This window comes from Thalassophryne amazonica, chromosome 4 (assembly GCF_902500255.1).
Source record: "Thalassophryne amazonica chromosome 4, fThaAma1.1, whole genome shotgun sequence".
Classification (NCBI taxonomy): Eukaryota; Metazoa; Chordata; class Actinopteri; order Batrachoidiformes; family Batrachoididae; genus Thalassophryne; species Thalassophryne amazonica.
This window is the reverse complement of record NC_047106.1, coordinates 19,420,171-19,441,018: the sequence shown is the minus strand read 5'-3', so window position 1 is coordinate 19,441,018 and position 20,848 is coordinate 19,420,171. Positions and strand designations below refer to the sequence as shown.

Sequence of the window (20,848 nt, the reverse complement as noted above, 5' to 3'; positions counted from 1 at the left end):
GCCAGGTGGAAACCATTCGGAAGATTCAGACGGCTGTCAGGGACGATTCTATGGGGATCACACAGATTAAGGAGTGTTACAGCCGGTTTAAAGAGGGCACGCCGCGCTTCGAGCGGCGATCGACAGGCTGAAACGACCAGATCATTTCCAAAGTGAACGCTGTGTTGATCCGGGACATCGTCTGACTACCAGAGAAATGGCAGAAGATGTGGACATAGCACTTTTTCGGCACATTCCACTGTTACAGGAGATTTTGTCATGAAAAGACGTGCGGAAAATGTACAAATCGAAAAATGTACAACAAAACAAATGAGGAACGAATGGGAGGAAACTGGAGTCAACGTCTGTGACCGAACTGTAAGAAACCGCCTAAAGGAAATGGGATTTACATACAGAAAAGCTAAACGAAAGGCATCATTAACACCTAAACAGAAAAAAACAAGGTTACAATGGGCTAAGGAAAAGCAATTGTGGACTGTGGATGACTGGATGAAAGTCATATTCAGTGATGAATCTCGAATCTGCATTGGGCAAGGTGATGATGCTGGAACTTTTGTTTGGTGCCTTTACAATGAGATTTATAAAGATGACTGCCTGAAGAGAACATGTAAATTTCCACAGTCATTGATGATATGGGGCTGCATGTCAGGTAAAGGCACTGGGGAGATGGCTGTCATTACATCATCAATAAATGCACAAGTTTATGTTGATATTTTGGACAATTGAAAGGATGTTTGGGGATGATGAAATCATTTTTCAAGATGATAATGCATCTTGCCATAGAGCAAAAACTGCAAAACATTCCTTGCAAAAGACACATAGGGTCAATGTCATGGCATAGGGTCAATGTCAATGAGCAGATCTGATTTGATGCAGATGTTAATTTGGGGGATGAAATTTACAGGGTGATTCCATAATTTTTTCCTCAGAATTGAGTGATTCCATATTTTTTTCCTCTGCTTGGTCTAAAAAAGTAACTGTTACTGACTGCCACAATCTTTTTTTATTGATTTCTTATAGTGTTTCTTAAAGCCAGAAAGTTGCCATTTGAAATGACTTTAGTTTGTGTCATGTCTGTGATCTGCTTTTTTTCTACAAAATTAAACAACTGAATGAACATCCTCTGAGGCCGGTGATTCCATAATTTTTGCCACAGGTTGTGTGCCAAGAATTTCACTTCTGTTTCAGAAACTCCTGCTCTGTACACAGATGTACACTCTGTACACTCTACTCCCCACAGATGACCGAACTTCTCACCCTATTTCTAAGGGAGACACCAGCCACCCTCCTGAGGAATTATAATATTTAATCATTGAAGAACAGGAACAAAAAAATTCATTCATGTATGAAAGAGAAAATACAGACGTAAAAGAACACATCTTGAATCAAGGTTCTCATGTGCCAAGAATTTCACTTCTGTTTCAGAAACTCCTGCTCTGTACACAGATGTACACTCTGTACACTCTACTCCCCACAGATGACCGAACTTCTCACCCTATCTCTAAGGGAGACACCAGCCACCCTCCTGAGGAAGCCCATTTTTGCCGCTTGTACCCACGATCTAGTTCTTTCGGTCATGACCCAACACTCATGACCATAGGTGAGAGTAGGAACGAAGATTGACCAGTAGATTGACAGCTTCACCTTTAAGGTCAGCTCCCTTTTCGTCACAACAGTACAGTAGAGCGAATGCAATACCGCCCCTGCTGTGCCGATTCTCCAGCCAATCTCACGATCCATCGTCCCCTCACTTGTGAACAAGACCCCGAGGTACTTGAACTCCTTCACTTGGGGCAAGGCCATGGTTCCTTACCCGGAGTAGCAATCCATCAGTTTCCTTTCGAGAACCATGGCCTCAGATTTAGAGGTGCTGATCCTCATCCCACCCGCTTCACACTCGGCTATGAACCGATCCAGTGAGTGTTGGAGGTCACTAGCTGTTGAAGGCAACAGGACTACATCATCTGCAAAAAGCAGTGATGAGACTAGGGTTGGGTATCGAGAACTGGTTCTGTTCGAGTATCATTAAGAAATTATTCAATCCACCAATAACGATAGCCTTTTTGCTTAACGATTCCCTTATCCGTCCTTCAGAGCAGCCGTTGTTTTTGAGATTATTTGTCGGGAAAATGATCATTCCTCTACGTTGATTACAGCTCAGCTCAGATGAATGGAAAGACATTCATGCCAATAATGTCTGAAAGGAAATGCTTTTGACAAGAACTACAGATTTTGTTTTTCTATTTATGTCCAGAGATCAAGGATCCACCATGTAGAGTTTATTATGTCCAAAGTTTAAGGATCCAGTGACCAATTTCATATTTATTTACTCAATAAAATGTTGTTCAATTTCAATTCAATTTAATCGGTTTATAAAGCGTCAAATCACAACAAAAGTCGTCTCAAGGCGCCTCACATAGAACAGTTCAACATAAAAATTAAAATAAATAAATAAAAATTAAAAAATTCAAATACATAATTAAAAACAGAAGTAAAAGAACAAAACAGATACAAAATAAAAACTATTCATAAGAAAGAGAATAAAATAGGCTTTAAGTATTGACTTAAAAATGTCCACGGACTCCGACTGCCTCACGGTCGCAGGAAGACCGTTCCACAGAGCGGGTACATGATAAGAAAAAGCTCTTTGACCCGCTGACATAGAAAACCTGTAAAGCCTGCTTTTAGTACAAAAAAAATTCACAAGAGGTATCAATAAGGGAATCGTTAAGGAATCGGATTGATAAGCGGAATCGATAATGGTATCGATATCAATAAAATCTTATCGATACCCATCCCTAGATGAGACCCTGAACCCAACAAACTGAACCCCCCCCCCCCCCCCCCCCCCCCGACTACGCCTCGATATCCTGTCCATGAATATCACAAACAGGATTGGTGACAAGGCGCAGCCCTGCTGGAAACGAGTCCGACTTACTGCCTAGCACCTGAACACAGCTCTCGCTTTGTAAGTACAGAGATTGGATGGCCCTGAGAAGGGACCCCCTCACTCCATACTCCCACAGCACCTCCCATACTATCTCCTGAGGTACCCAATCATACACCTTCTCCAAGTCCACAAAACACATGTAGACTGGGTGGGCATACTCCCAGGCACCCTCCAGGATCCTTGTGAGAGGAAAGAGCTGGTCAGCTGTTCCACGACCAGGATGGAACCCACATTGTTCCTCTTCAATCCGAGGTTCGACTATCGGCTGAACCCTCCTTTCCAGCACCCTGGAGTAGACTTTACCAGGGAGGCTGAGTAGTGTGATGCCCCTGTAGTTGGCATATACTCTCTGGTCCCCCTTTTTAAATATGGGGATCAACACCCCAGTTTGCCACTCCTTAGGCACTGTCCCAGACCTCAACCCAATGTTGAAGAGACATCTCATCCAAGACAATCCTTCCACACCCAGAGCCTTCAGCATTTCTGGACGGATCTCATCAAACCCGGGGCCTTGCCACTGTGGAGTTGTTTGACTACCTCAGTGACCCCAGGGAAATTGATGAAAATCCTCCATCAGCTTCCAGCTCTGCCCCTACTATAAAGTGCACTCCTGTCTGATGCAGTAGTTCCTCAAAGTGTTCCTTCCAGCGCCAGATTACATCCTCATTTGAGTTCAACAGAGTCCCATCCTTACTGTAGGCAGCTTGGATGGTTCCCCGTTTTCCCCTCCTGAGGTGCCTCATGGTCCGCCAGAAGCACCTTGGTGCTGACTGAAAGTCCTTCTCCATGGTTACTCTGAACTCCTCCCACACTCGATGCTTTGCCTCCCCACAGCAGAGGCTGCTGCCCTTCAGGCCTGTCGGTACCTTGCGACTGCCTCTGGAGTCCTCTGAGACAACATATCCCGGCTTCCCTGACCACTGGTGTCCACCATGATGATCGAGGGTTGCCGCCCTTGAGGCACCTAAGACCTTCAGGCTACAGCTCCCCACTGCAGCTTCAGCAATGGAAGCTTTGATCATTGCCCATTCTAGTTCAAGTTCATTCTCATTAGAGTTGAAGATCTGTCAGACAGTGGGTTCCTCCAGATGTTCCTAGTTCACCCACACAATCTGTTTGGGCTTACCAGGTCTGTCCAAAGTCCTCCCCCACCCTCTGATCCAACTCACCACCAGATGGTGATCAGTTGACAGCTCTGCCCCTCTCTTCACCCAAGTATCCAGAACATGAGGCCTCAAATCAGATGAAACGATCACAAAATCGATCATTGATCTTCGGTCTAGGGTGCTCTGGTACCATGTTCACTTATGAGCATCCTTATGTTTGAACATGGTGTTCATTATGGACAGTCCATGACTAGTACAGAAGTCCAATAAAAAAACGACTATTCGGGTTTAGATCAGGGAGGCCGTTCCTCCCAGTTACACCTCTCCAGGTGTGTCTGTCATTGCCCACATGTGCATTGAAGTCCCCCGGCAAAACAGTGGAGTCCCCCACTGGAGCCCCATACAGGACTCCATTCAGGTACTCAGAGAAGGCAGAATACTCCAAAATACTGTTTGGTGCATATGCACAAACAACAGTCAGAGGTCCCGGTGCCGAGGCTGTGCGTGGAGGCGAAGCCCACCAGATTTAACTGGTATCGCTCTACCTTCCGCACAAGCGCCGGCTCCTTCCCCCAAACCAAGGTGACGTTCCACACCCCCAGAGCTAGTCCCTGCTGTCTGGTCCGTCGAGGCCCTCGACTTTCACTGCCACCCAAAGGACAGCGCACCCGACACCAGCGGTTCCCCCTGAGCCCACAGGGTGGAGATGGAAAGTCCACGTTGCTTTTTCGGGCTGTGCCCAACTGGGCTCCGTGGCAAGCCCAGCCACCAGACGCTTGTTGACGGGCCCTACATCCGGGCCTGGCTCCAGATGAGGGCCCCATGCTTCCTCCAGGCCGGGTCACATTTCCTCTACCTCATTTTATCATGGTGTCTTGTGAATCATTCTTAGTCTGGCCTCTTGCATGAGACCAATCTGCCATGGGAGACCCTGCCAGGAGCACAGAGACTCCAGACAACACAGCTCTCAGGTTCATAGCGGCACACAAACCACTCCACCACGATAAGGTGATGGTTCCCGGAGAGGCTAATTGTCAGAGTTGTACAGAGTTGGACCTGAAACAGAACAACTCAGTTAACACAGAAAATAATCACGCAGGAGACACTGAATTTCTTTTCCTGAATCAGGAGAGAGCAAAACGAGCGTGACCCCTCGTCACCGACCGTCTCTTCAGCTCTGAAGGCCCCCGCCCATTTGCTTCCTGTGTTTATTAGAATAACTTGCATACAGACATATGAAAGAGACAAAATACCAAACAAGTAGCGACACAACGTCTATTCTCACATCGATATGAAAATTGTTATGGCTTTAAAACCTCCAGTCTTAGGGGCCTTCTCTTAACAGCCTGCAACCCTGAACTGGTGTGCAAGTCACACCACTCTCTTCTCAAGGCTGGACTGTTAATTAAAATGCACGTCTGTGCTCAGCAAAAACATGGTCTTAGCAAAACAGTCTACACTCTCACTGAGCCAAAGTTCATCTGTTCATCTTCCCCTGTGAGCAGTTTAATGATTACTTAAACAGTTCAGTGTATATAATTACTTTAGCAATTCAGTGATTAACTAAGAGAGTAACATTAAATGAAACACATGTATATAAATATATAATATATGAAGAATGAGATCAAAGACAAAATCAAAGACAGCAAATCAAAGTAAAAACATTAATAATTTATAATATATGAAAATTCCTGTCACTAATATATAAACTTAAAAATATAAATGTATAAATACATACAGTCACTATCAGCTTTTCTTTGTTAGATTATTTTAATAATCCAAGTCCTGTGGGTCACAGAGCTCCATGTTGGTTGAACTGAGGAGCACTCGGAAAAGTGACTTCTTGTAACTGGACAGCAGTCATATGAATTTTTTCAATCAATGTAATACTTAAAAAAAAATGTATTCATCTTTTTCATGCCTGAGTTCTTTCCCAGTTGTAGAAACACCATACAAAGGTGTTAATTATTTAATGTTACCAGTATGATGTACAAAATACAGATATGAAAGAATAGGCACCAGGTCTGTTCTCTAGAGAAGTGGGTCAGCATGAGCGAAGTGTCAGGTACATTTGTGAGATGCTTTTCTCATGTTGGTGCAAACTTTGAACCGTTAACACGACGGCCTAAATGAAAATCAACATGCAACGCAACTGCGATGCACTGTGTGTTTCTGCCGTTTCACGTTACCATTAAAATGTGACTGGAGAAACACCTTACTGGAGTTGTGAATCACTGTGCACCAGCACAGCAGTTATGTTTCATGCATGAGCACAAAACATGGGGGAGGTGATGGTCTCGTGGTTAAAGCGTTGGGCTTGAGACCAGAGGATTCTGGAAAATCACTAAGGGCCCTTGGGCAAGGTCCTTAATCCCATCTGATGCAGATGGAAAAGCGCTATATAAATTCAGTCCATTTACCACTTTCACAGCAGTGCTGTATTTCATGCATAAGCACAGCAGTGTTGTTGCAGCCTCATGCTCAGAGCTCAGTTTTTATGTCAGACCTGGATAACGGCTTCACGTGGTCTCTACGTGTTAACAAAATAATGTTTGAAAGCGTCTCACATCTCTCACAGGCGTTTTTCCTCTTCTGATAACAAGCAGCGTGATCTCCGCCAGTGCTGCTGCAGCAGCTGTGTCAGCGTGCACGCCGTCACAGAGCGCACGTGGTGGCTTTTTGCAACTGTTGCCTGAGTTGAACATTGTTCAAGATGCCTCGATGTGTCTCTATGGCAACCAGAGATATCACAGGGTGAAAAATAATGGAGCTAATTACATTCATGTGAAATGCAGTGATTTATACAGCACCCCTCGTCAGGTTGAAAGGATATTAACAAACTAGAGTGGGTGCAGATCTCTCCATCAACAGACAGCAGTCAGAGGTTTCAAACCATGACCCTCAGGGATGCATAAGCAGGAAAGTGAGAAGTTATTGTGAGGGAATGTCATCAGCTATGACTATTTGGGCATGCAGCACAGTTCTCTGTGCATGATCCAGCCTGCAGGTGCCTCAGTGTTGAGGACTCCAGCGGCCTGAGAAGGCCAAGGGGAAACACGTGTTTTACAGGAATGTATAAGAGGGCAGCCCAAATGTGTTCCTGCACTCAGTGGTGGGCACAGTTCCTCTAATTTGTTAATTGATTAGCTTTTCAGCTAACTTCAAAAACCATCAGCAACCAAATTAGCTTCCGATAATTTTAGTTCCGCTTTCAGGCCACTAACGTTTTTCTACATCGTAACGATGAAAAACATTTAGAAACCCTGTTGGCTCCTGTCTGCTATGTATTTTTCAGCAGTGACGTAGCTGCGAGGAGGTGAGCTCAACTCTACCCCAGCAGAAGGAGCCTGGCCACCAGACTGCCACAAAAAAACCAAACACACACACACACACAAAAAAAAAATATAAGTCATTACCCTTGACAGTATACAGCGGTCCAGCCGTGAGGCAGATGTCCTGGAACGGAGAGCAGGTTTTACTTATATATACACACGTAAATGCATATATATATATATAACACAAGGGAAGCACTTCATAGGAGGAAAGCAATGACAAATTTTGGGAAAAGTGTTTCCCTCTGTGTGCTGTCTGCTGTGCATCAATGATTTCTAGCACACATGAGCATGATGAGTACCAATTATGTGCACCCCTGTATATATACACACATATACACATATACATACACATATACACATATACGTGTATATGTGTATATACATACTTTATATATATATATATATATATATATATATATATATATATATATATATATATATATATATATATATATATATATACACAGTGAGGAAAATAGTATTTGAACACCGTGCGGTGTTGCAAGTTCTCCCACTTAGAAATCATTGAGGGGTCTGAAATTTTCATCTTAGGTGCATGTCCACTGTGAGAGACATAATCTAAAAAAAAAAAATCCGGAAATCACAATGTATGATTTTTTTAATAATTTATTTGTATGTTACTGCTGCAAATAAGTATTTGAACACCTACCAACCAGCAAGAATTCTGGCTCACACAGACCTGTTAATTTTTCTTTAAGAAGCCCTCTTATTCTGCACTCTTTACCTGTATTAATTGCACCTGTTTGAACTTGTTACCTGTATAAAAGACACCTGTTCACACACTCAGTCAATCACACTCCAACCTGTCCACCATAGCCAAGACCAAAGAGCTGTCTAAGGACACCAGGGACAAAACTGTAGACCTGCACAAGGCTGGGATGGACTACAGGACAACAGGCAAGCAGCTTAGTAGAAGACAACAACTGTTATGATTATTTATTAGAAAGTGGAAGAAACACAAGATGACTGTCAATCTCCCTCGGTCTGGGATTCCATGCAAGATCTCACTTTGTGGAGTAAGGATGATTCTGAGAAAGCTCAGCACTACACAGGAGGACCTGGTCAATGACCTGAAGAGAGCTGGGACCACAGTCACAAAGATTACATTAGTAACACATGATGCTGTCATGGTTTAAAATCCTGCAGGGCTGCAAGGTCCCCCTGCTCAAGCCAGCACATGTCCAGGCCCGTTTGAAGTTCACCAGTGACCATCTGGATGATCCAGAGGAGGCATGGGAGAAGATCATGTGGTCAGATGAGACCAGAATAGAGCTTTTTGGAATCAACTCCACTTACCATGTTTAGAGGATGAGAACAACCCCAAGAAAACCATCCGGACCGTAAAGCATGGTGGTGGAAACATCATACTCTGGGGGTGCTCTTCTGCAAAGGGGACAGGACGACTGCACCGTATTGAAGGTAGGATGGATGGGGTCATGTATTGCGAGATTTTGGCAAGCAACCTCCTTCCCTCAGTAAGAGCATTGAAGATGGGTTATGGCTGAGTCTTCCAGCATGACAGTGACCCCAAACACATAGCCAGGGCAACTAAGGAGAGGCTCCGTAAGAAGCATTTCGAGGTCTTGGAGTGGCCTGGCCAGTCTCCAGACCTGAACTCAATAGAAAATCTTTGGAGGGAGCTGAAACTCCAAACCTGAAAGATCTAGAGAAGATCTGTATGGAGGAGTGGACCAAAATCCCTTCTGCAGTGTGTGCAAACGTGAAAAACTACAGGAAACGTTTGTCCTCTGTAATTGCAAACAAAGGCTACTGTACTAAATATTAACATTGATTTGCAGTATTATTAGAAAGCATTGCTTAAATTTTCATTGTTACGCAGATGATACCCAGCTTTATCTAACCATGAAGCCCAGAGGACACACACCAATTAAACTGCAGGACTGTCTTACAGACATAAAGACATGGATGACCTCTAATTTCCTGCTTTTAAATTCAGATAAAACTGAAGTTATTGTACTTGGCCCCACAAATCTTAGAAACATGGTGTCTAACCAGATCATTACTCTGGATGGTATTACCCTGACCTCCAGTAATACTGTGAGAAATCTTGGAGTCATTTTGATCAGGATATGTCCTTCAATGCGCATATTAAGCAAATATGTAGGACTGCTTTTTTGCATTTGCACAATATCTCTAAAATTAGAAAGGTCTTGTCTCAGAGTGATGCTGAAAAGCTAATTCATGCATTTATTTCTTCTAGGCTGGACTATTGTAATTCGTTAGTATCAGGTTGTCCTAAAAGTTCCCTGAAAATCCTTCAGTTCATTCAAAATGCTGCAGCTAGAGTACTGACAGGGACTAGAAGGAGAGAGCATATTTCACCCATATTGGCTTCTCTTCATTGGCTTCCTGTTAATTCCAGAATAGAATTTAAAATTATTCTTCTTACTTATAAGGTTTTGAATAATCATGTCCCATCTTATCTTAGGGACCTCTTAGTACCATATCACCCCAATAGAGCGCTTCGCTCTCAGACCGCAGGCTTACTTGTAGTTCCTAGGGTTTGTAAGAGTAGAATGGTAGGCAGAGCCTTCAGCTTTCAGGCTCCTCTCCTGTGGAACCAGCTCCCAATTCAGATTATGGAGACAGACACCCTCTCCACTTTTAAGAATAAGCTGAAAACGTTTGCTAAAACTTTTGCTCCTTTTTGCTAAAGCTTATAGTTAGGGCTGGATCAGGTGACCCTGAACCATCTCTTAGTTATGCTGCTATAGACTTAGACTGCTGGGGAGGTCCCATGATGCATTGAGTGTTTCTTTTTATTCACCTCTTTTTGCTCTGTATGCACCACTCTGCATTTAATCATTAGTGATTGATCTCTGCTCTCTTCCACAGCATGTCTTTTTCCTGATTCTCTCCCCTCAACCCCAACCAGTCCCAGCAGAAGACTGCCGCTCCCTGAGCCTGGTTCTGCTGGAGGTTTCTTCCTGTTAAAAGGGAGTTTTACTTCCCACTGTCGCCAAGTGCTTGCTCATAGGGGGTCGTTTTGACCGTTGGGGTTTTTCTGTAATTATTGTATGGCTTTTGCCTTACAGTATAAAGCGCCTTGGGGCAACTGTTTGTTGTGATTTGGCGCTATATAAATAAAATTGATTTGATTTGATTTTCACAGGTGTTCAAATACTTATTTGCAGCAGTAACATACAAATAAATTATTAAAAAAAATCATACATTGTGATTTGTTTTTTTTTTTGTTTTTTTTTTCAATTTTCAGTTTCAGTTTATTTTCATTTATATAGTGCCAAATCACAACAGAGTTGCCTCAAAGCGCTTCACACAGGTAAGGTCTAATCATACATTGTGATTTCCGGATTTTTTTTTTAGATTATGTCTCTCACAGTGGTCATGCACCTAAGATGAAAATTTCAGACCCATGCATGATTTCTAAGTGGGAGAACGTGCAAAATCGCAGGGTGTTCAAATACCTATTTTCCTCACTGTATATATATATATATACTCAACAAAAATATAAATGCAACACTTTTGGTTTTGCTCCCATTTTGTATGAGATGAACTCAAAGATCTAAAACTTTTTCCACATACACAATATCACCATTTCCCTCAAATATTGTTCACAAACCAGTCTAAATCTGTGATAGTGAGCACTTCTCCTTTGCTGAGATAATCCATCCCACCTCACAGGTGTGCCATATCAAGATGCTGATTAGACACCATGATTACTGCACAGGTGTGCCTTAGACTGCCCACAATAAAAGGCCACTCTGAAAGGTGCAGTTTTATCACACAGTACAATGCCACAGATGTCGCAAGATTTGAGGGAGCGTGCAGTTGGCATGCTGACAGCAGGAATGTCAACCAGAGCTGTTGCTCGTGTATTGAATGTTCATTTCTCTACCATAAGCCATCTCCAAAGGCGTATCAGAGAATTTGGCAGTACATCCAACCAGCCTCACAACCGCAGACCATGTGTAACCACACCAGCCCAGGACCTCCACATCCAGCATGTTCACCTCCAAGATCGTCTGAGACCAGCCACTCGGACAGCTGCTGAAACAATCGGTTTGCATAACCAAAGACTTTCTGCACAAACTGTCAGAAACCGTCTCGACCTGACTCCAGTTCGTCGTCGTAACCGACTTGAGTGGGCAAATGCTCACATTTGCTGGCGTTTGGCATGTTGGAGAGGTGTTCTCTTCACGGATGAATCCCGGTTCACACTGTTCAGGGCAGATGGCAGACAGCGTGTGTGGCATCATGTGGGTGAGCGGTTTTCTGATGTCAATGTTGTGGATCGAGTGGCCCATGGTGGCGGTGGGGTTATGGTATGGGCAGGTGTCTGTTATGGATGAAGAACACAGGTGCATTTTATTGATGGCATTTTGAATGCACAGAGATACCGTGACGAGATCCTGAGGCCCATTGTTGTGCCATACATCCAAGAACATCACCTCATGTTGCAGCAGGATAATGCACGGCCCCATGTTGCAAGGATCTGTACACAATTCTTGGAAGCTGAAAATGTCCCAGTTCTTGCATGGCCGGCATACTCACCGGACATGTCACCCATTGAGCATGTTTGGGATGCTCTGGACCGGCGTATACGACAGCGTGTACCAGTTCCTGCCAATATCCAGCAACTTCGCACAGCCATTGAAGAGGAGTGGACCAACATTCCACAGGCCACAATTGACAACCTGATCAACTCTATACGAAGGAGATGTGTTGCACTGCATGAGGCAAATGGTGGTCACACCAGATACTGACTGGTATCCCCCCCAATAAAACAAAACTGCACCTTTCAGAGTGGCCTTTTATTGTGGGCAGTCTAAGGCACACCTGTGCACTAATCATGGTGTCTAATCAGCATCTTGGTATGGCACACCTGTGAGGTGGGATGGATTATCTCAGCAAAGGAGAAGTGCTCACTATCACAGATTTAGACTGGTTTGTGAACAATATTTGAGGGAAATGGTGATATTGTGTATGTGGAAAAAGTTTTAGATCTTGAGTTCATCTCATACAAAATGGGAGTAAAACCAAAAGTGTTGCGTTTATATTTTTGTTGAGTGTATATATATATATATATATATATATATATATATATATATATATATATATATACACATATAGATATGCATATATAAACATGATTGGGATTGAAAAGGAGATAGGAGCATCTTCTTTACAATTTGTGAAATGGAGTTTAGATGTGGTAAGGTGACATTAGTGCTGGGATTTGTAAACAAGTTGTTATTGCACATTATTTGTGGACATATTAATATTGCACGTGATTTGTGGACATATTGCATGTAGTTATTTTACACTGTTATTGTACAGTCTGACAGCAGCAGGGAGGAACGAGTATCGTTCCTTCTTGCACTGAGGGTGCCTCAGTCTGCCACTGAACGAGCTGATCAGCTCCATTACAGTCTGGTGCAGAGGGTGAGAGGAGTTGTTCATGATGGATTTGAACTTGGTTATCACCCTCCTCTCATCCACCTCCTCCAGAGAGTCCAGAGGACAGCCCAGGACAGAGCTGGACTTCCTGACCAGCTTGTTCAGTCTCTTTCTCTCCCACTCTGTGCTGCCCGGGGCCCAACAGACGACAGCATAGAGGAGAACAGAGGCTACAACAGAGTCGTAGAAGGTCTTAAGCAGAGGCCTGCTCACTCCAAAGGATCTCAGTCTCCTCAGGAGGTTGAGGCGACTCTGGCCTTTTTTGTACAGAGCGTCGGTATTGTGAGTCCAGTCCAGTTTGTTGTTGAGGTGAACACCCAGGTATTTGAGACTGTCCACAGTCTTTATGTCCTCCCCCTGGATGTTCACCGGTGGATGAGGTGGTGGTTTCCTCTTGAAGTCGATCACCATCTCCTTCGTCTTACTGGTGTTGAGACACAAGTGGTTGCGCTCACACCAGTGTATGAAGTCTGTGATGACCGACCGGTACTCCAGCTCGTTCCCCTCAGACACGCGACCCACAATGACGGAGTCATCAGAGAACTTGTGGAGATGGCAGCTGTCTGTGTTGTAGGTGAAGTCCGAGGTGTAGAGGGTGAAGAAGAAAGGTGAGAGGATGGTGCCCTGGGGCACCCCGGTGTTGCACCTTACCACCTCAGACTGACAGCCGCACAGCCGCACGTACTGTGCGCGCGGTCAGTGAGGTAGTCGATGGTCCAGGCGGAGAGGTGTCCATCCACACCTGCCTCCTCCAGCTTCCCCTGCAGCAGTGCCGGTCTGATGGTGTTGAAAGTGCTGGAGAAATCAAAGAACATGACTCACAGCACTCCCGCCGGTCTCCAGGTGGGTGAGCACTCGCTGCAGTAGGTAGATGACAGTGTCATCTACCCCGATGTTGGGCCTGTAGGCGAACTGCAGTGGGTCCAGGGTGACGCTCACCACGGTGTGGAGGTGAGACAGGACAAGCTGTTCCATGGTTTTCATGAGGTGGGAGGTCAGGGCAACTGGTCTGTAGTGGGCCGGTTCCTTGGTGTGCGGTGTTTTGGGAACCGGGACCACACAAGAGGTCTTCCACAGGATGGGGACCACCCCCAGGCTGAGGCTCATGTTGAAGATGTGGCTGAGGACCTCACAGAGCTCATCTGCACAGGTCCTCAGCAGCCTCGGGGGATCCCATCAGGTCCTGCTTTCCTCTGCTTCAGCCGCAGGAGCTGGCCTCTCACCTCGTTTGGAGTTACAGGGGGACCTGAGGTGTGAGTTGAGGTGGGCTGGTGCTGAATACAGTCGCGGGGGAGGAGGGACGAGGTCCGGGGTGCAGTGGAGGTGACCGGGGGGTAGAAGGTGGGGGTCAGAAGGACTGCCGGGCTGGCTGCTGGAGACGTGGAGGGCCGGGAGCAGGCAGGGGGGCAGGCATGGAGGATCCAGAATGGTTAAAGTAGCTGTTTAGCTCCTCTGAGAACCGAGAATCATCATCTGCATTCCTGCTGGCACCCTGCCCAAATCCGGAGGTGGTCTTGAGGCATCTCCACATGTCTCTGACGTTGTTCCGGACCAGCTGCTCCTCCATCTTCCCTCCATACACCTTCTTGGCTCCTCTCTGTCTCCCAAGTTGAAAGCCCTCTTCTTCTGGTTCATCAGGACCTTCAGCTCAGGAGTCACCCAGGGGTGGTTGTTGGGAAAGCACCGTACCCTCCGGGTGGGCACAGTGCTCTCCACACAGATGTTCATGTAGTTGGTGACACACTGTGTCAGGCCGTTGATGTCTTCAACATAAGAGTTTTGAAACATGCTCCAGTCTGTGGTTCTGAAACAGTCCCTCAGCCTCTCAGTGGCCTCTTCAGTCCAGAGTTTCACTGACCTTTTCTGCACTGGCTCTCTTCTTACCCTGGGTGTGTATTGGGGGAGCAGATAGGCGAGATTGTGATCAGAGTGTCCCAGCGGGGGGAGGGGGTGGAGGTGTAAGCGTCCTCCACATTGGCGTAAAAGAGGTCCAGTATTCTATTGTCCCTGGTTTTACACGTGACGTACTGGGTGAACGTGGGGAGGGTGGCAGAGAGGGAGGCGTGATTAAAGTCCCTGCTGATGAGGAGGAGGGCGCGGGGGGTGTTGCGTCTGCAGCCGCATGACTGTGCTGTGAATCCGCTCACAGGCAGTGAGTGGTGGCATCCGCAGGGGGAGGAATATATGCGCAGAGTGTAATCACACTTCCAAACTCCCGTGGGGGATAGTACAGCCTCATGCTCACCGCGAGTAGCTCCACTTCCAAGGAGCAGATCTGGTCTTTGACGTGAATATGAGCTGCGCTGCACCATCTCTCATTCACATAAACGTCAAGCCCCCCTCCTCTCTTTTTCCACTCTCCGCCAGCGTCCTGTCCACGCAGATAAGTGTGAAGCCGTCCATGTTAATTAAAGAGTCCGGTACATGTTCATCCAACCACATCTCCGTGCAGCACGAGACTGCAGCCCTTATACAGCCTCTGGAAACGGGTTAGCGCTGCTAGCTCCTCGGTCTTGTTGCGGAGAGATCTTACATTCCCCATGACCACAGACGGAATATACGTCCTTCTCCGCTTTGTCCGCCCGCCCCTGCTACCTCTCTGTTTCTTCTGAATGTCTGCAGGTATGTCCAGGTGCTCAGCAGAGCGGGGACCCGGCCCACTGTACATTGAGTCTCTTAGTCCAAGCAGCTGATCCCGGCTATAAATAATGGGACATCCGGAGCTGGAAACAAAGGGATTTCCCTGCGCTGCCTCAAAAAGTGCCAACAGCAGCATGAAAATAATTACAAGAGTAACAAAAGTGGGTTTCCCATGTGCATACTTGCAAAGGGTACCACCCACTGCAAATAAAGACAAATAAGCACTATTAAAAAGTATTAAAAATAGCAAAAGTAGGAAAAGAGGGGCCAGAGCTGAAGTAACAGGCTGCTGCATTGGCAGCGCCATCTTGAAAACAAAAAAACTACATTAATGTAACTCTTAAAATGTACAAAGTGAATATATAACACATATTTTTTTTCTTTTTTTATATAGCACCAAATCACAACAGAGTTGCCTCAAGGCACTTCACACAAGTAAGGTCTAACCTTACTAACCCCCAGAGCAACAGTGGTAAGGAAAAACTCCCTCTGAGGAAGAAACCTCAAGTGGACCAGACTCAAATTGGTGACCCTCTGCTTGGACCATGTTACAGACATAAATTACAGAACAATTCACAGAAACAATTCACAAAACGAATATACAGGAAATGCTGTTGTGCACAGGACAGGAGGGTCTCCAGCACAAATACAACTCCCATCTCTGGATTGAACTGCACCTTAAACAGAGAGAAAGAAACAGAATCAGTGCATCTTGTAGAAAAAATAAATATATAAAAAAATAAACGTGTTGGTGTTGCTATTAAGTTGTGATTCAGGTCGACAACTGTGTGATATAACTGGGGTTAAAATGCATAGAACAGTGCCATCTATTGGCGCACGGTTATATCACACTGTTGTTGACCTGAATCGCAACTTAACAGACTTTTTGATGCCTTTTTTTCCTCCTACAGCAGTTTACAGGGTGCACAAAGACAGAAACGCTGACTCATTGGCTGTGTTTAGGTTTGTGATCGCCGTTGATTCTGTCAGAAGCGTTGGTGTTGTTTAAACGTATTAGTAGCTGAGAGTGCAGTGGAGGCAACTCTGAAAGTTAGCAGTTAGCTGTAGCTTCCAATAAATTTTTTGGCAGTTTATCAGTTTAGCATTATAAAAGATAACTTTTCAGTTAGCTAATTAGCGGTTATTGAAGCTAACTTTTTGGTTAGCTGTGCCCACCACTGCCTGCACTGCAGGTTATTGGCAGAGTGCACCTATCGTCTGTTGCCTGCAGGAGCAGATTTGGGCAGCCCTGCTGCAGCCTGTAGATAGTTACTTTCAAGAGGTGGGGATGGACTGGTTGTCATCCAGGGTGATTATCATCCAGGAACTATCGTGGTTCTTTGGGGGAGAATAGGGCTTTAAAGTTCTGGTCTAATGGTGCTTTTCCACTGCACAGTACCTGCTCAGCTCAACTCAACTCACCTTTTTCACTTTGGGGAGGGTCCACTGGTCCTAACCTCTTTATATTATTTGATGGTGTATATTACAACACCAAACAGATTTTAAAGTTCTCAGTTAAATGTAATACTTTCAGATAGGTAACAATCTAGATCAAGTTTTGTTCAATTTACAAAAATAAAACATATGCTTCTGTTGACATCCCCTTTAACTGTACTGTTGTCTATAAATCTGTTGAATTGAAAATCCATAAATAATGGTAATTCACCATAACTAAATGTTTTTTTAATTGTCACACTTTTGTAACATAACGTAACCTACTTTATTGCAACATAGCCTACCATAAATGTAAAAACAACTTAAACATGCTCTCCGTAATACTAGAACAAGGACTAGTGGACCCTAGGACTTGTGGGAAGTTCCACTGGCCAAACCTGGTACTTAGTCCCTGATACCTGGACCTGTTTTGGAATCACCTTCATTAGTTCCAAGCAAACTGAGGCAATAGCAAAAGGTGACATTAAGACACTACAGATTACTGAGTGGTCAGAAAAAAATCTGTACATTCACTCTGTCATCATTATGCAAGACAAGAGATGAAAGACCTCCTGGACATTCATTCATTCAGTCATTTATTTTCTATGCTCGTTTCCTCCAATCAAGGGTCCCGGGGTGGGTGTTACTGGAGCTTATCCCAGCAGTCATAGGGTGTGAGTCGGGGTACACCCAGGACAGGATGCCAGCCTATCGCTGGGCACGTCTGGGACAAGCCCGTCTTTTTAAAAATATCATCAGGCAAGTAAAAGTGTCTCCTGTACTACAGTACAAAAACTAAACCACAGTATTCATTGATCAGTGTCGTCACAGCAGCTTCATGCAGCATCGCTATAACGAGTTCAGGGTGCTAAAATCGGTTGAGGATAAGGAAGCGCCTGGTCTTAAAAGCGAGTCAGGTTGAGTTGAGCTGGTACCATCCATTGGAAAAGCATCATAAAGGACCAATAGTATTTTGTGGGATGAAGACATGGGCATTGAAGGAAGTCCAGGAGTGTAGAGAAAAGATAACATTGCCTCTTGTTACAGCCACAGTGATGCCTTTCAAAAATTCATCATAAGTAGCCACGGCGGTAGCATTGCACCTTTCTTTGTCCGTTTAAAACGCTGAAGATTCTGCAGTGGGTGACTCTCAAACAGCAATTTTCTGTCTGAAAGCACCTTCCCAGCTTACTGTTTGGCTTTCTTTTATTGCTGTTTATTATTACAATTGGTTGAAAATTGTGTTAAATTTAAGTGTGAGTGCTCTTTTCTGCCTGAAACATATTGTAGGAATTAAAATAAATGTGCTCCTGAACTGAGGAGACACTTGCCAGTAAGAAATACATTATTGATGGCGTGTATTGTGTTTTAGAAAAGAGAAATCGGTGACACTCCCTTAAATGCATTTCAGCCTTAAAGAGGCTTCTGAGAAATGGCCACAGTATACCAGGAAACCGCTTCCTTTATTTTTAAATTTCACAGGAGTAGGTGGGCATAAAGACAGTAATGCAATCTGACATTTGAACCCAGTGACCTTGATCTCCACCGAAATGGTTGACCTCTGGCTGGCCATGCCTAGGCATATCGAGCTTAGTGTGTGCCACTTTTGGTATAAATCAGGTTGAAAATCAAATTCCTTGACCTGATTTTGTTTGTTTTTTTGGGGGGGTGGATCAACCTTCATCGAGACTACTATTACTAAATTATTACAAATTTGGAAGAAATCAGCAAATGGACCTGGGAGGATATTCTTGCCAATAAACAGACAAGTAGACATGAGCTTGACTCTATTTAGTGACCTTTGGCAGATTTGACCTCGCTGGACAATTGCAGAACCCAACCCCAAATTTGTCGGATGTCAAAACTGAAGTTTTGATCTTCACTTTCAGGCCTGTGACTGCAGTCTATGTCATCCAGTTTATATGACGAGAGAAGATGTAACAAAGCCATTTGACAAATGTACTTTCATTAAAAAAGTACATTACTGGTTCAAAAATGAGTTGTGTAAAAGTGAAAACAGGTTTACATAAAGAACGTGAGAAGTGCTGCGTAACGGTGGCCAACCACCGCAATTAACGTTTAAAAAGAAAAAAATCAGCTAACATTTGTGAACTGATTCAGAATCATCTACGGCCGCATTGTGATGCATCAAACAATCAACCCCCCCCCCCCCCCCCCCCCCCCCCCCCCCCCCCCCCACACACACACACACACACACACACACATACAAACTGACAAACCCCGTGAAGAGGCAGAAGCAGCAGCAGCTGTCACCGTTCTGCTACTTAGTGCTCATCTTTGTTTTTTCCTCAGTAAAATACAAAATAAGTCGATATTCAGCGGGAGATTGCACTTTACAGTCATAAATTTTCTGTCTTCAGAGTTCCTATAATAATAATAATAATCCCCCCCACTGTCTCCCACTGTAGCGGACAATATTCAAGGACATCCAAACGTGTTTTTGGAAAGTGACCAGACCCCCACCGTGCCAACATTAAGACTCTCCTTTGAGGGTAAGACTGAAGGAGGAGAAGAAGGCGGTCGCAGGGGCAGCGTGACCAGCGTGGACAGCGAAACGTCCGTTTGCTCAGTGGGCCGACTGGGCAACGCAATCGCTAACAGTAAGTGCGCGGAAGGAAGAGAGATGGCTGAGGTTTGTTACCTCTGGGGATGAGATCAGGTTTGTACCTGCTTGTGTTTGTGTTTCAGTTTCCAGCAGCTGGTGGGGACCCAAGAGGCTGGACTACGCACTCTACTGTCCTGATGTGCTGACTGCCTTCCCAACGGTGGCTCTGCCTCATCTCTTTCATGCCTCCTACTGGGAGTCTACCGACGTAGCAGCTTTTGTTCTGCGGCAGGTAGTTGAACATTTACAGTACCCCACCACAGAGGTTATGTTTTATCTAAATATCGAGATGGGGATATTCAGTCATTTTTCTCCAGAACGTCCAATCTGATTTTTCTGGCGGTGGTCACGAGGTGTCGCTCACAAAGAAACACAAAGCAGTGCTAAACATGTCTCTCAACATCTTGGCAAAACATAATTATTTTCCTGAAAACACACTGTTTTGGCCAACCTTCGAGTATAGACATTTGAAAACTGTATACCCAAGGAGAATTTGGTATTGAAAGTATTTAGAATTTGTTTGCAGTGCAAAGGTTTTTAAGTTTGTCCATCTTGGATGGAAGAGAACTCAGCCCAATGTGAACTTCGCCCCAGGGTGTGAACTGGGCTCGGGGCTAACCCTACCCCTAATCACAACCCAACCCTAACCCGCACCACATTCTTAACCCGGGCCGAGTTTCGTCTTCACTCATTCCCCACTCAAAAATTCTGAAAGGATTTTCCTTAGTAACTTACTGGATTTGTATCAGAAATTAAAATGACTTCCTGTACGTTGTAAAAGTTTAATTGCTCCCTTAAAAATATAAGTAAAATCAACTTTAAAATAAGTTTTGCTTCAGTGCAAAAGCTCAAGTTATAAAAAAAGCAAATTTGTGATAACAACAGATGCTGCGCATGTTGAAACAAAATTTAACTTAACTTTTAGAACCACCTCATAATTTTTTACAGTGTACGAATCCCACAGTAATATCACGGATATCAGGAAATGAGGCCAAACATAAGACAACATACAGAAAATCATGTTATCATATATATACAGTGAGGGAAATAAGTATTTGAACACCCTGTGATTTTGCAAGTTCTCCCACTTAGAAATCATGGAGGGGTCTGAAATTTTCATCTTAGGTGCATGTCAACTGTGAGAGACATAATCTAAAAAAAAAAAAAAAAAATCCTGAAATCACAATGTAGGATTTTTTAACAATTTATTTGTATGTTACTGCAGCAAATAAGTATGTGAACACCTGTGAAAATCAATGTTCATATTTGGTACAGTAGCCTTTGTTTGCAATTACAG

The 20,848-nt window shown here is 44.5% G+C and overlaps 1 protein-coding gene across 2 annotated transcripts in view; it reads left to right on the top strand.

Moving 5' to 3' along the window:
• LOC117509471 (membrane-associated phosphatidylinositol transfer protein 3-like) overlaps positions 1 to 20,848 on the top strand; it is a 451,299-nt gene that overhangs the window by 396,339 nt on the left and 34,112 nt on the right. For both annotated transcript variants that reach the window (XM_034169173.1, XM_034169171.1), the window contains exons 11-12: positions 19,355 to 19,546; positions 19,635 to 19,783. In XM_034169173.1, the coding sequence (XP_034025064.1) occupies positions 19,355 to 19,546; positions 19,635 to 19,783 (341 nt within the window). The remainder of the gene's footprint in view (positions 1 to 19,354; positions 19,547 to 19,634; positions 19,784 to 20,848) is intronic.